Genomic DNA, 15,042 nt, shown 5'->3' with positions numbered 1-15,042 from the left:
TGGTTGGTTTGGCTGTGGTTTATAACATTTTTAAATTAGCTTACTGTTCGAAGAATAAATAATAATATAAGAAAAATTTTGAAAAATAATTTAAAGCTCAACAACAATTCTTAATTATAGAAACAACAATAGAACAAAGTTTAAAAGTATAAATCCAAAAAACGCTCAGCGTGGGGCTATCTCCCTCGACTACATCGTTAAGACTACTAAATCATTTTCCGAATTTTGAACCTTGCGCTCTAATAATTAAGTCCGTTAAGAGGAAAAAATTAAAAAAAAAAAAAAGAAAAAAAAAAGAAAGGAAAAAACACCCACGGACCTTATTTAAAAAAACAAAAGCCCACCGTGGGGTTCGAACCCATGACAAAAAGGTTTAGAGCCTTACGCTTTAACAACTATGTTAGACAGGCTCACATAACCCAAACAATTGGGTTCGATCTCAATCCCCTACATAATTTTTTAAATTTTAAAAAGAAATAATAATATAGGAAAAAGTTATAATAATAATTGAGCCCGACCGACCCAAAGGTCAACAGTGGGGTTCAAACAAACGACCACAAGTAAAAAACCTTATACTCTACCAATTGAGATAGACAGGTTCAAGTGGTGAAAACCATTAGATTTGATCTTAGGTCCATTGCATCAAAGTTTGAAAAACAATAAACGCCCGCCGTGGGGCTCAAAACCTACGATCACAAGGTTAAGAGCCTTGCGCTCTACCAACTGAGCTAGACAGGCTCGCATGGTCTAAACCATTAGATTCGATTTCAGGTCCACTACATCATTTTCTAAAATTAAAAAATAATATAAGACAAAATTTGAATAATAATTGAGCTTGACAACAATTTTAAAAAACAAACACCAACCGTGGGGCTCAAACCCACGAGCGCGAGGCTAACTGAGCGACAGGCTCGCATGGTGCAAACAATTAGGTTCGATCTCAGGTTCACTACATCATTTTCTAAATTTTAAAAATAATTAATAATATAGGACAAAATTTGAATAATAATTGAGCCCGACAACAATTTTAAAAAACAATCGCCCACCCTGGGGCTCGAACCCAGGACCACAAGGTTAAGAGCCTTGCGCTCTACCAACTGAGCTAGACGGGCTCGCATGGTGCAATCCATTAGGTTCGATCTCAGGTCCACTACATCATTTTCTAAACATAAAAAATAAATAATAATATAGGACAAAGTTTGAATAATAATTGAGCCCGACAACAATTTTAAAAAACAATCGCCCACCCTGGGGCTCGAACCCAGGACCACAAGGTTAAGAGCCTTGCGCTCTACCAACTGAGCTAGACGGGCTCACATGGTGCAATCCATTAGGTTCGATCTCAGGTCCACTACATCATTTTCTAAACATAAAAAATAAATAATAATATAGGACAAAGTTTGAATAATAATTGAGCCCGACAACAATTTTAAAAAACAATCGCCCACCCTGGGGCTCGAACCCAGGACCACAAGGTTAAGAGCCTTGCGCTCTACCAACTGAGCTAGACGGGCTCGCATGGTGCAATCCATTAGGTTCGATCTCAGGTCCACTACATCATTTTCTAAACATAAAAAATAAATAATAATATAGGACAAAGTTTGAATAATAATTGAGCCCGACAACAATTCTAAAAAACAATCGCCCACCCTGGGGCTCGAACCCAAGACCACAAGGTTAAGAGNCTTGCGCTCTACCAACTGAGCTAGACGGGCTCGCATGGTGCAAACCATTAGGTTCGATCTCAGGTCCACTACATCATTTTCTAAACATAAAAAATAAATAATAATATAGGACAAAGTTTGAATAATAATTGAGCCCGACAACAGTTTTAAAAAACAATCGCCCACCCTGGGGCTCGAACCCAGGACCACAAGGTTAAGAGCCTTGCACTCTACCAACTGAGCTAGACGGGCTCGCATGGTGCAATCCATTAGGTTCGATCTCAGGTCCACTACATCATTTTCTAAACATAAAAAATAAAAATAATATAGGACAAAGTTTGAATAATAATTGAGCCCGACAACAATTCTAAAAAACAATCGCCCACCCTGGGGCTCGAACCCAGGACCACAAGGTTAAGAGCCTTGCGCTCTACCAACTGAGCTAGACGGGCTCGCATGGTGCAATCCATTAGGTTCGATCTCAGGTCCACTACATCATTTTCTAAACATAAAAAATAAATAATAATATAGGACAAAGTTTGAATAATAATTGAGCCCGACAACAATTCTAAAAAACAATCGCCCACCCTGGGGCTCGAACCCAGGACCACAAGGTTAAGAGCCTTGCGCTCTACCAACTGAGCTAGACGGGCTCACATTGTGCAAACCATTAGGTTCGATCTCAGGTCCACTACATCATTTTCTAAACATAAAAAATAAATAAACTGGGGCTCAAACCCAGGACCAGAAGGTTAAGAGCCTTGCGCTCTACCAACTGAGCTAGACGGGCTCACATAGTGCAAACCATTAGGTTCGATCTCAGGTCCACTACATCATTTTCTAACCTTAAAAAATAAATAATAATATAGGACAAAGTTTGAATAATAATTGAGCCCGACAACAAATGCCCACCGTGTGGTTCAAACTCCCGACCACAAGGTTAAGAGCCTTGCACTCTATCAACTGAGCTAGTCGGGATCGTTTGGTGCAAACTATTAGGTTCGATCTCAGGTCAACTACATCATTTTCTAAACATAAAAAATAAATAATAATATAGGGAAAAGTTTGAATAATAATTGAGTCCGACAAGAACTCGTGATCACAAAGTTAATTACCTTGTGCTCTGCCAAGTGAGCTAGATGGGCTCACATGGTGCAAAACATTTAGGTTCGATCTCAGTTCCACTACATTTTCCAAATTTAAAAAATAAATACAAAGTTTGAATAATAATTGAGCCGACAACAATTTAAAAAAAAAAACGCCCACGACCACAAGGTTAGAGCCTTGCAGTCTACCAACTGAGCTAGACGGGCTCACATAGCTCAAACCATTAGGTTCCATTTATGGTCCATTACAACATTTTCTAAATTTTAAAAATAAATAAATATATATGACAAAATTTGAATAATAATGGATCACGACAATATTTTTAAAAGGGTAGAAATAGTAAGACAACAAAATCCCATCGTGGGCTCAAACCCACACGCTCAAGGTCGAGCCTTTTATTCTACCAACTAAGCTAGACAGGCTCACATAGTGTAAACCATTGGTTTCGATCAAAAGTTTACTGCATCATTTTGTAAAATTTAAAAAGAAATAATAATGTAGGACAAAGTTTGAAGCTAGACTGGTTCACATGGTGCAAGCCATTGCGTGCAATCTCAGCTCCATTACATCATTTTCTAAATTTTAAACACCCATCGTGGGGCTGAAACCCACGACCACAAGGTTAAGAGCCTTGTCTACCAACTGAGCTAGACAGACTTACATGTGCAAATCATTGGGTTCAATCTCAGATCCACTTCATCATTTTCTAGATTTTAAAAATAAATAATAATATAAGACAATTTTTGATATATAATTGAGTTCGATAACCATTTTAAAATTGTAGAAATCCACGACCACAAGGTTAAGAGCCTTGCGCTCTACCAACTAAGCTAGATAGACTCAAAACCAAATTAGAGAAGTTTTTGATACCTTTAGGCACATAGTGAAAGTGAAAGTAGGATAAAATGAGTTTTTACCTCCATGTGTGATGAAAACTTCACTAATCAGTCGAGGAAAGCCATTTTGTAGATGAAGAATGAATGTTTATTGAATCTTCTTGACTTTGAATCGTTTAATAGATTCAGTTGAAACATTTGAAACACCGTAATTCTTATCAAATATGCTTGTTAAACTCACCGAAGTCATGTCTTATTTAAAAATATATGTACATTAATATGAAAATTGTCATTATTTAATGAATTTAGATGAATAAAAACCCCATTTTGAAAATCAAAATTTAAAGATATGAAATTATATGAAATATATTATTACTATTATTATTGAATTCGGTTTGTGACATGGACAAAGGAAGTTTCATGGAAGTTTCCAGGATACATCTCACATGACGTGGACCTCAAAAAAGGCATCCACATGGCAGTCGGGTGTAAAGCTCATATTGTACGGCCTCTCTGTGATGTGGTAAAAGATTCAAATCTCCACGTTAGCGATTATTATACAGTAACGACATGTAGTTGGCAGCCTCACGCAGGATACGACAACCGACAAGTCGGCCAAGTTCATCACGGATTCGATCTCTTGCGGCAGAAAGCGACACCAAAGATCATGCATCGTCCTATCTTGTGAAGCAATTTGACGACACGTAGTATCCTCACCACAATAACTTTTTTTTTCCTTTATTAAAGTGACAACAGAAAAATAGTACCATAGTATCCAAATTTGATGATGTCAAAATTCATTTTTATCATTAAATTAATAAAAATAATTATATCATAAAAATCTAAAAATACTATAATACCCTTTATTGTAAAAAAAAATTCCCACAAAAAAAAAAAAAATATATCATTCATTATCTCAAAACTTATTAATTTTTATGTTGTTGGATGAAAGTCGCTAATTTAGAGAATGATCATAAGTTTATAATAAAAAAATACTATCTTCATTGAAATCTTTTGAAAAGTTAGTTGGGTTGGTCTAACTTACTTTTTCTATTTATTAAAATCAAATATTAAAATTTTATTTTTCTTTTCAATTACTCCTAATAATAATTAATAAATAAATAATTAATTAATTAATTAATTAATGGTCCCTTATTTTAGCAGAAAACTACAAAAATCCATCCGTATGTCAGAAACCAAAGCTTTGACAGAGTCCTTTTCAGAGTACTCTGTACGGAAAAAACGATTTTTTTTTTCTTTCATAAAATATTAATTTATTAAATTGGTTATGTAATAATAAAAAAATTATCATAATAAAAAGTTACAAAATGGAAATAAATTTAAATATTTACTAAAAGTACTAAAATTAAATAAATTTCAAAATATAAAGGTTTGTTGATATTTCAACCAAATTATTACAGTCCTTCGTAATTGTACCAATAATTTCAAATTATCGAATTTGAGTACAAATCATTCGCTCCCAAAGATATTTTTATTGATATTTTTATTGAATTGAGTGATTTCAATGTGAAGAATCTCGGACATTCTTGCAATAGCTGAGGATTGAACGGTTATAAAATCGAGCTGCAGATTGACTTGTGTTGTGAATCATCGTCTTAACTCCCATCAATGGTGGAGATGTCTTCTTGTAACAGATTCTTAAATCTATGGCTTATATCAAAGATATATGATTTAACTTAGTTAAAATATATTTAAATTGATGATGTATATTTTTCTCGTTCTTTTGACTGAATGTGTGGAAATGGAGTATTCAGTGAAATTCTTGTGGTCCATTGCCATTCAACCATTCAAATTCTAATCTCACGCTTGTGGGTTATACGAGTACAAGAGAATCATGTAAATATAATTGTTGTATAATACCCGAGCAAAGAAGGGGACGTGAGCGAATCTTAGGATAGAATGTCTAAAAAAAGACTTAAAAAGAATTGAAAGTTATTATCTATACCAACAATGTCTATCTCTTTTTTTTGTAACTTTATCATAATGACTCTAAAGATAACCGTATTTTGCTTAGACTGTTATATATTTAGTGACTACGAAAATTTCGAATCTTGGGCGTGATTCTTTTAAATAATTAAGGTTTTATTCACAAACTTAATTAATTGTCGAGGTAGGAAATTATGACTGTATTTACTTAACTCAAATGTAATTCCATTAATTAAAACACGTTTATTTTTTAATTAAAAAACTATAGGGCGGGTCAGAAATCAAATCCCGAAGAATATTAAACCACAAAACAAAGCGTAGAGTTCATGGGACATGTTCATTCTTTATGGCACGAAAAAATGAAAGCGTAGCAAGTAACATGCAACCCTTTGTCCTTTTTGAAAATGGCTTCAACTTCTTTAAAACTCTATCTATACCGATCATCGTCATTATTCACGAATTTTCTTGGAAGCTCGTTTATTATTATTATTTTTTAAATATATTATATATTTATTGATTTGATCAGAATATTCATTAATGGTGTGAAATTGACACATGTAATAACTGCACATTAATGGTGTGAAATTGATACATGAGATGTAATAACCAATGGTAAAAGATTAAAATTAGAAGAGTAAATAATTATTATTTTAAAAATCGATAATTTAATTTTTACTTTTCGTAATTGAGTTGAAAGAAAAGTAAAGAGAGAGGAGGAAGAACAAAAGCTAAGTCGGGGAAGTATGAAACGATCATAGAAGAAACAAGAGGAGTTATGAAGAAGAGAGGGACGAGGCCGTTTTTTGGAGCTGAAGACAAAAACGATCTATAGTATTAAAAATTATTTTGTATTTTTGATTCAAGTTGTATACTTCGAATAAATCTAAATGATCAATTTAAGTATGATTCAATTGATTTAGAAGAAATAAATGGAAGAAACGAGGGAACAAAAACAAGTGGGTAGAACGTGAAATGATTAGAAAAGACAAGTAATGAAGAAGAGAGGGACGGGCCGTTTTTAAAGTTAAAGACAAAAACGACCTAAAAAGATTAAAAACGATTTTCTATTCTTTTAATGGTTAGTGTAAACCGTCAATTTGAGCATAGTTCAACGAGAGAACATGTAATTAGAGAAAGATAAGCGAGGAAGGAGAGAGACATAGCTTTTGAACATTCCAATCCCCTAACCCATGTGATTCCCATCTCTTATAATAATAATAATAATAATAATAATAATAATAAATCCAACCAACATTCTGCGAATCCCAATTATTATTGAAATATATGGATTAAAATTATAAAGTAATAATTATATTTTTTAAAATTATTATTTTTATTTGGCCAAAATTAATTAATTTATGAAAATTTAGAAATTATTGTTTGAAGGTATATTGTTTGGTAATTTAAATATTGGAATATTATTTATTTCCAACGTCCAATAATTCCACCGACCAGGCAAATTTAAACTAATAATTTATATTTATTTTATTTTATGGGATATAAAATTATATAATTATCCCAAATAATTTGGTCATAGGCTTTTGTATTTTAAATTTTAGCAGAGGTGTCCCTTTAATATGAACGGAAGGGAAATGATTGATTCTTGAGGGGTCAATTTGAAAATCCCCAAGAAACTTCCTCGCAATTTCCTTTGTATTGTCCATTTGTGAGGTGGTAGTCCTAAGATATTTGGCTATATATATAACAAATCTGGGCCTTTTTGCAAATTTTTGGGTTGCTTTTTTTAATTTCTAAGAGTATGGGGGCAATATTTTCAAATTCATTATTATTTCGAGTTGTTTCTGGATTTCTATTTTTATTATTACCAAAGAAGAAAATAAAATCCGCACTTATTTTATTTTCGAATATATTTTATAATATTTTTTAATGGTTTAATTCAAAAAATAAAAGTTTCAACCATGTTATTAAAATTTTCAAAAACATTACTATTAATTTTAGATACAAACTAACTTGTTTCAAAAATACTATTAAACTTTTAATAATATTTAAAAAATATCCTTAAGTTTTAAAAAGTTTTATTAACACCTTTTATTTTTTGGTATCAAATTAAAAAATTACATTTTAAAAAATATCCATAAAATTTTTAAACTAATATTAACGACGTTTACTTTTATAAAAAAAGTTCAAACATTATTACAGCTTTATATACTATCTACAAATATTTTAATATTGTTTTTCGTAAATGTTTTTTTTTTTATTTTTTAAAAAAGTTTAAATGTGTTTTTTTTTAAATTTTTAAAAATGTTTAAGGATATATTTTAAAGTATTTTTTTTTTAAAATTTAAACGGTCGTTAGATTCTTTTGAAAGTTCAAAAGTACTTTTAAAATATAGTATTAATAGACTATAATGATTTTTTTTTAATGTTTAATTGTATTATTTAGATTTTTTTTTTAAACCGTGAAAAAATTTAAAAATTTATGAGTATTTTTCAAATGACTATAAAATATGAATTAATTAATTTTTTTTTTGTTCTTATGATTTTTTTTTTTAATATTCATCATCAACATTTTATTGGTATATTTATTGACAATTTTCATAAAATTTGAGATCTCAATATTTTTGTAAATAATTTTTTTTTATATTTCTCAAACTTATTTATTTTTCATAAACAATATTATCAATACTAATAAACAAACAAAAGATAATTAAAGGAATAAGAAAGATATATTATTTATGTTGATAAATTGGATATTTTAGCTAGGGAGTTAATATTTTTATTGAAATTAAATAAATAAATAAATAAGAAAAAAGCTGCAGAAGGTGTTCAAAATCTGTTGGAACACGTGGCTTGCTGCAGGAGTGATTTTATTCTTCCACCACAAATCTTTGCAATCCGTATCATATCATTATTGGAAAAGTTAGATTAAAAATATTATTTTAATTTATAAACTATTTTAATCAACTTATTCTTAATAAATTTTAATTTTAATTTTAATTTTTAATTTTTAATCAAAATTATGAAAGAGAGATTCATCGTGAATTAACGAGAACAATTGTCTCAATTAATATGAGACATTTCAAGGATTGTGAAAGTAGAATTATGAAGGCTTATGTACAAACGGGATAATATCATATAATTGCAAAAATACTTGGAGTGTTCGTTGTCCTTATCGATTGGTATCGGAATCATGGTCAAAACCTAGTGATGTTCTTAGATTCCGAACAAAATTAACGAGGTTTGCCTAGGGTCCTTAGATTGGATAAAAAGGTAATTGAAATGCGACAAGTAAATTGGGTAAATTTAGATGGAGAGTAGATCTCTATCAAGATCAATAAACTTATAGAAGGAGTATATCTTTGTTCGAGAGAAATATGGTATTAAAGTCAGTTACTAGACGGTATGCCAACGTTGATCCTCAAGAGAGGTGAGTTATGAGATCTCGTATCAGTTGGAGAAGAAGAATGAAACATTATTTATAAGAGTGCAGAAACTTCTCCTTAATAAACGTGTTTTAAACCAATCGTGAGGTTGACGACGATACGCGACGAGTCAAAACGAACAATATCTACTAATGGTGAGCTTTGACTGTTACAATCGAGTGGACGGACGAAGGGAGCCTTGAGACGGTTTTCGAACTCGAAAGAAGGATTGTTAGGTGCAAACAAAGCCTTGCATTTGTTAGATAGAGGACAATTATATCGATTGGGACGATACATTTTAGTAATTTAAAAAGTAAAATCACGAGAGCTCGTGGAGTCCATCATTTTCATCACTTTCTTGTCTAGTAAATTGAATTAAAGCTGGTGAGTTGATGGATTTTGATCGGATGTTTTTAATTTTACACGACAATAAATGTAACGAATAAAATTCCCTTTTTAGGCCCTACAACATTGGAAAGTTACATGGTAGTCGTGAACTTCGCTCTAATTTTGTCCTTTAGCTTGGTAATTCAATAATATTATTATTATCAAGGGACCAATTAGTTATTAAATGCAATAAAGTCACACACTTTATGCTTTATGCTTTTTAATGGCCCCAATTTTTTTTCCCTTTTTAACCTCACATTTCAAGAATATATATATGCACATGCGCATATATATATATATAAATTTAATCTAAATTTGACTAAATGGATAAAAATATCCTTTAAAAATTTTAAAAAATAATTTTAAATGAAAATTGTAAATAATTTGTTTGAACAACGTTTTAATGTCATCAACATTTTGTTCTTTCAAAATGTTTTAAAAAAGATATTAATATATATATATATATATACACGGAAAAATATTTATGAATTTTTAAAATAGTTTATAAATAATTTATGAAATGTAGAAAGATGGTTTTGTTTATATAGTGACGGTAAAAAGATTTTTTAACAAAAAAAAAAAATGTTTAATGCTATTTTTAAAATTTAACAAGTATTTTATAAATATAATACTAAGTATAAAAATATTTTAATATTACAAATTTGTCATGGATTTCGAAAAAACCGGACCGGACCCAAAATATGGTAAGGCAAAGTGTAGGCAGTTAGTTACGAAATTTCGCGGAAGGTTCTTGGTTCAGTCTATAAAGCGTTCCATCTTACTGCCATATCTCTCAGAAAACATCTGAGACCAACAGCGCCAACTCTATCTTCCTCATCCCTTTTTCGAGCCTCAAAAAAAGTTATCCCATGGCTTCCCAATCCGAGCCATGGCTCATGGAAAACGGAACCCTTAAGCGCTTAACCAAGGAGAGTCGCCATGGCCATGGCCGAACAGCCCACAATTTGTCCTCCTCTTCCCTACGCAAAAAGTCCGATTTAACCCTCGTCTCCAAAATCCAATTCGGCTGTCTCCGCAAGTTCCTCATCAATCTTCAGGAGGTCATTTTGGGAACTAAACTTTCCATTCTCTTCCCTGCCATTCCGCTCGCTATTGTCGCTCAGAGTTTCGGGTTTGGAAGAGTGAGAACCCTTATCCCTCTCTATTTCCCGTGAAACGACATGTCGTTCTGATTAATTTAATTAATTAACTAATTAATTTATGTATTTAGCCATGGATTTTTGCTTTGAGCTTGCTTGGCCTCACGCCATTGGCTGAACGTGTCAGCTTCCTGACCGAGTAAGCTTCTCTAACCTTTTTATTAATATCAAATATTTATTATTATTCTTTAATTTCCTCTTATTGTTTCCATTCGTCTTTGAAGGCAAATCGCTTATTTCACCGGCCCAACAGGTAATCGGTCGTTTATATTATTTATTATTTTTTTTATAAAAAAAAAATAGATTTAATATGGTATTAATTAATTAATGATGAAATTAAAATTTTGGTATATAGTTGGGGGGCTTTTGAATGCAACATGTGGGAATGCGACGGAGATGATAATTGCAATTCTGGCGCTCACACAAGGAAAGATAGACGTGGTGAAGTTCTCTCTTTTGGGCTCTGTTCTTTCCAACCTTCTTCTTGTTCTTGGCACCTCTCTCTTCTGTGGTGGCATTATTAATAAAGAGCAGAGTTATGACAGAGTAAGTAACACCTCTCTCTTTCATTATATTATTTTTTTATAAATCAATTTTGATGTCCGGTACCAATCAACTAAACCCACCGCTAACATATATTGTTATATTTGAGCTTTTCTTTTAAGCTTCTTCTCAAAGTTTTAAAACGCGTTCTTATATTATGAGATCCCACGTTAGTTGGAGAAGGAAATAAAAGGGTTTGTAAACTTTCCGTAACAGATACGTTTTAAAACATTAGAAAAAGCGTAGGAGAGAAAGTTGAACCTAACTGACCCATTTTTAAACTTTGGGGTAAGCCTACCAGTGAAAACCTAAATAAGACAAATATGAGTTAGAGAGGAGAACAAATGGTGTGGAAATTTCTGTCCAACAAACCTAGCTTTAAAATATTGGGAGAAATCGTAATGAAAAGCCCAAATAAGACAATATATCTAATGGTGTACTTCGAACTATTATAATAATATCATAGCCAAATAATGAACCCAATGAGTAGAGGGTGTGGCTGCTAATTTAGAGAATGATCATAAGTTTATAATCAATTAATACTCTATCTATTAGTATGAGGCATTTTGGGGCATTTTGGGGAAGTCTAAAACAAAGTCACGAGAGCTTATGCTCAAAGTGGATAATATCATACCATTGTGGAGAGTCGTGTTCATCTAACATGGTATCAGAGTCATGTCCTAAACTTTGTCGTGCCAATAGATTGGTAAATCCTCAAATATCAAACAAAGCACTTTGTTCAAGGGAAGATATTGGATGATGGAAGTCCCACGTCGTCTAATTTAGAGAATACTCTCTCCATTGGTACACTTTGTTCGAGGGAAGGTGTTGGATGATGAAAGTCCCATCATTGGTATGAGACCACATATCATTGGTACACTTTGTTCGAGAGAAGTTGTTGGATGATAAAAGTCCCACCATTGGTATGAGACCACATATTAAATCTCGAGGGAAACTGCATTTTTAAATCTACGAGTGAAAGCTCAAACATAATAATATCGGTTAACCGTTACCCGTTGAATCATATCAATTTTAACATAAAATAAAGTGGATTTAAACCGGATTATTAGGTGAATGGTAATAGATTTGAAGTAAAGAAATATAATTAAATATGTAATTTTGTTATTTAAACAGAGGCAAGCGGATGTGAACGCACTGATGCTGATGCTGTCATTACTGTGCCACCTATTGCCGTTATTGTTTGGGTACGCCGCCTCCTCCGCCTCCTCCGCCTCCACTGCCGCCGCCTCCACCCTCCACTTGTCCAGAGCCAGCAGCATTGTAATGCTCGCCGCTTACATTGCTTACTTGGTCTTCCAACTCTGGACTCACCGGACATTATTCGAAACTGAGGTACGTTCCTTCTCCTCTCTTTAATATTCTATTTTTTATTTAATAAAATTCAGTTTAAAAAAAAAAAAATTAAATTTATAAACACCCTTTCTATCCATTCATTATTATTATTATTATTTAATTTTGATTGGCTATTTTTGAAATTTAGAATTCGGCTAAAAATATAAATATTTAATTAAAAAATAAGAAAAATTGTGACAAATAACACAATTTTTACATATGGGAAGTTAGTACATTATAATTATAAGAAGGTGATGTATTTGTCACACTGACTAGTGGCTAAGGCTGTTTTGGTGGTTCTAAATGAACCACCACGACCACGACAGCAACAACGAAAGTTGACTTTATCGAAAAAATGCTACTAATTATGGTTCCGAATCCTCCACTAGAATAGTCGATTATCTGCTTTTAAATATTCAAATTTAATTTTTATATTTTTAATGAATCGTAAAAATAGTCCCAGAGTATAAATTTTAAAAAATAACATTTTCTTCGATCATCTCGTATTTTATAAAATTAAATAAAATAACTAATTTTAAGATTTATTAAAATTAAACAATAATTATAATAATAATCATGGCTTGGTGGGTTGATTTTGAACCAAGATAAACATTTATTTATTTAAATTGAAATGATTTTTTTTATTGTGTGAGAATTAAATTATTTAATTATATTATTGGAAAATTAGGAAACCGAAGACGACGACGTTTCTGGAGAAGAGGCAGTGATCGGATTCTGGAGTGCATTTGCATGGCTTGCTGGAATGACACTTCTTATTGCTTTGCTGTCTGAATACGTTGTCAACACAATTGAGGTAAATTTTAATTATTGTATATTTAAAGGGCTTTTCAGCAAAAAAATGAAATATATTATTTTTTTTTCTCTTTTAATAAATTTAAAATATAACCTAAAATTTATTATGTTAATATCAGGAAGCATCTACTACTTGGGGTTTGTCGGTCAGTTTCCTTAGTATAATCTTGCTTCCAATCGTCGGAAATGCAGCCGAACACGCTGGAGCTATCATATTCGCCTTCAAGAATAAGTTGGTAAGTATCGTAAATTTTCATTGAAATTCAAGAATATGTACGATGAATAAATTTTTAAAAAATTAAATTTATCGAGATTTATTAAATATAAAATTAAATGTTTTGTTTTTGTTTACAGGATATATCATTGGGAGTTGCATTGGGATCTGCAACACAAATTGCACTTTTTGTGGTACGTATGTGTAATTAATGAAAACTTCAAACCCCTCTTGGAAAAAGGTTGAAATTACACCAACTGACCCCTGAAGAATATGTAATTGCAGATTCCACTGTGTGTGATAGTTGCTTGGACAATGGGAGTGGACATGGACCTGAACTTTAACCTCATGGAAACGGGGTCGCTTGGGTTGGCCATTATTGCCACAGCCTTCACTTTACAAGATGGAACCTCTCACTATATTAAAGGCCTTATTCTTCTCCTCTGCTACATTATCATTGCTGCTTGCTTCTTTGTTTCCAAGACACAAGAAGGTGAGTGACTAAATTGCATGGTTCGGGTTCGGTCAAGTGAGTTTAGTTCACAGGTTTCAAAAGTCTATTTTCGTGTAGTTTTAGGGTTAAGAAGAGTTTGAATCGTGTGAATTCGTGTAGCTTGTACCTAATTTGGAGAGAGGAAAGAGTGCTAGTAAGAACTCTGGGCTCCAAAGAAAAATGGATTGTGAGATCTTATATCAGTTGAGGAGTAGAAAGAAACATTCTTTATAAGGGTGTCAAAATCTCTTCCTACCAAATACGTTTTAAAAACTTTAAGAGAAACCTCAAAGAGCATAATATTGCTAGCGGTGAGTTTGGTTTAAAAACTTTGAGGAGAACCGTGAAAGGAAAACCTTAAATAAGATAATATCTGCTAATTGTGAGTTTGGTTTAAAAACTTGGAAAGGAAACTCCAAATATGATAATATCGGCTAGCGATGAGTTTGGTTTAAAAACTTTAACGAAAACCCGAAATGGAAACCCCAAATAGGATAATATCTGTTACGAGTGGGTTTGGGCTGTTACATGCGTGCCGAGTTTTTAACGTTTTTTTGTTTTTCGCCCTTGCAGATGACAACAATGCCCCCAACTTGGGACTCCAAGCTTCAAGCCAATCAATCTTCAGAGCTTAAAGGCTAATATGATGCTTTTAAGTGGGTCAAATTGCAAAATGAGAGAGGGGTTTCTTTTGAAATCTGGTCATGAAGAAGGACCAAACAGCAAAATCAAATGGATTTGTTATTAAAATTCTTTGATATCAGAATTGGCCTGGATCGAACGCTTGCCGCCTGCCTGCTGGAAAGCTTAGAAAATTTCAAACTATGGGGAGTTTGATAAAGGCAGTTTGTGGGCTAATAATTAAGCGCATGCAATCTGCAATAAATACTTTTAGGCTTTTTATTTGTGTTTTATATGCATTTTTCGTTGTTGTGTTTGTTTTTTCATGTATCATAAGAATATGTTGGTAATGAGAATCATATCCTTTCTATTTTCCTCTCATTTTTAATTATAGTTTCAATTTTATTATTAAAATTTTAAAACTCTCTCTCAATTCGAAAATCGAGAATTTGAATTGAAATGCGGCTCGGGCGTAGTAAGTCTGGACGCCTAGCATGAAGCAGCCTTCCCCTATGATGAAT

At 32.2% G+C, this 15,042-nt stretch overlaps 1 protein-coding gene and 8 non-coding genes across 9 annotated transcripts; 1 reads left to right on the top strand and 8 right to left on the bottom strand.

Annotated features, from left to right (window-relative positions):
• Positions 1-664: 664 nt before the first annotated feature.
• Positions 665-738, bottom strand: TRNAK-CUU. Its single transcript has one exon. It is a non-coding gene; the product is annotated as a tRNA-Lys (tRNA).
• A 301-nt stretch (positions 739-1,039) lies between these two features.
• On the bottom strand, positions 1,040-1,112 carry TRNAK-CUU. Its single transcript has one exon. It is a non-coding gene; the product is annotated as a tRNA-Lys (tRNA).
• A 128-nt stretch (positions 1,113-1,240) lies between these two features.
• On the bottom strand, positions 1,241-1,313 carry TRNAK-CUU. Its single transcript has one exon. It is a non-coding gene; the product is annotated as a tRNA-Lys (tRNA).
• Positions 1,314-1,441: 128 nt separating this feature from the next.
• Positions 1,442-1,514, bottom strand: TRNAK-CUU. The gene has a single exon. It is a non-coding gene; the product is annotated as a tRNA-Lys (tRNA).
• Positions 1,515-1,642: 128 nt separating this feature from the next.
• TRNAK-CUU lies at positions 1,643-1,715 on the bottom strand. The gene has a single exon. It is a non-coding gene; the product is annotated as a tRNA-Lys (tRNA).
• A 128-nt stretch (positions 1,716-1,843) lies between these two features.
• On the bottom strand, positions 1,844-1,916 carry TRNAK-CUU. The gene has a single exon. It is a non-coding gene; the product is annotated as a tRNA-Lys (tRNA).
• Positions 1,917-2,043: 127 nt separating this feature from the next.
• On the bottom strand, positions 2,044-2,116 carry TRNAK-CUU. The gene has a single exon. It is a non-coding gene; the product is annotated as a tRNA-Lys (tRNA).
• A 128-nt stretch (positions 2,117-2,244) lies between these two features.
• TRNAK-CUU lies at positions 2,245-2,317 on the bottom strand. Its single transcript has one exon. It is a non-coding gene; the product is annotated as a tRNA-Lys (tRNA).
• A 7,795-nt stretch (positions 2,318-10,112) lies between these two features.
• Positions 10,113-14,896, top strand: LOC111478234 (vacuolar cation/proton exchanger 3). The gene is made up of 10 exons (XM_023122401.1): positions 10,113-10,466; positions 10,556-10,623; positions 10,709-10,737; positions 10,840-11,030; positions 12,162-12,380; positions 13,069-13,194; positions 13,313-13,429; positions 13,548-13,601; positions 13,693-13,900; positions 14,474-14,896. The coding sequence occupies exons 1-10, from the start codon at positions 10,194-10,196 to the stop codon at positions 14,533-14,535; spliced, it is 1,347 nt and encodes a 448-aa protein (XP_022978169.1). The 5' UTR covers positions 10,113-10,193; the 3' UTR covers positions 14,536-14,896.
• Positions 14,897-15,042: the final 146 nt, after the last annotated feature.

This window comes from Cucurbita maxima, unplaced genomic scaffold, assembly GCF_002738345.1.
Source record: "Cucurbita maxima cultivar Rimu unplaced genomic scaffold, Cmax_1.0 Cma_Scf00004, whole genome shotgun sequence".
NCBI lineage: Eukaryota > Viridiplantae > Streptophyta > Magnoliopsida > Cucurbitales > Cucurbitaceae > Cucurbita > Cucurbita maxima.
Note: the sequence above shows the minus strand (reverse complement) of the source record. Positions and strands in the feature narration are given on the sequence as shown.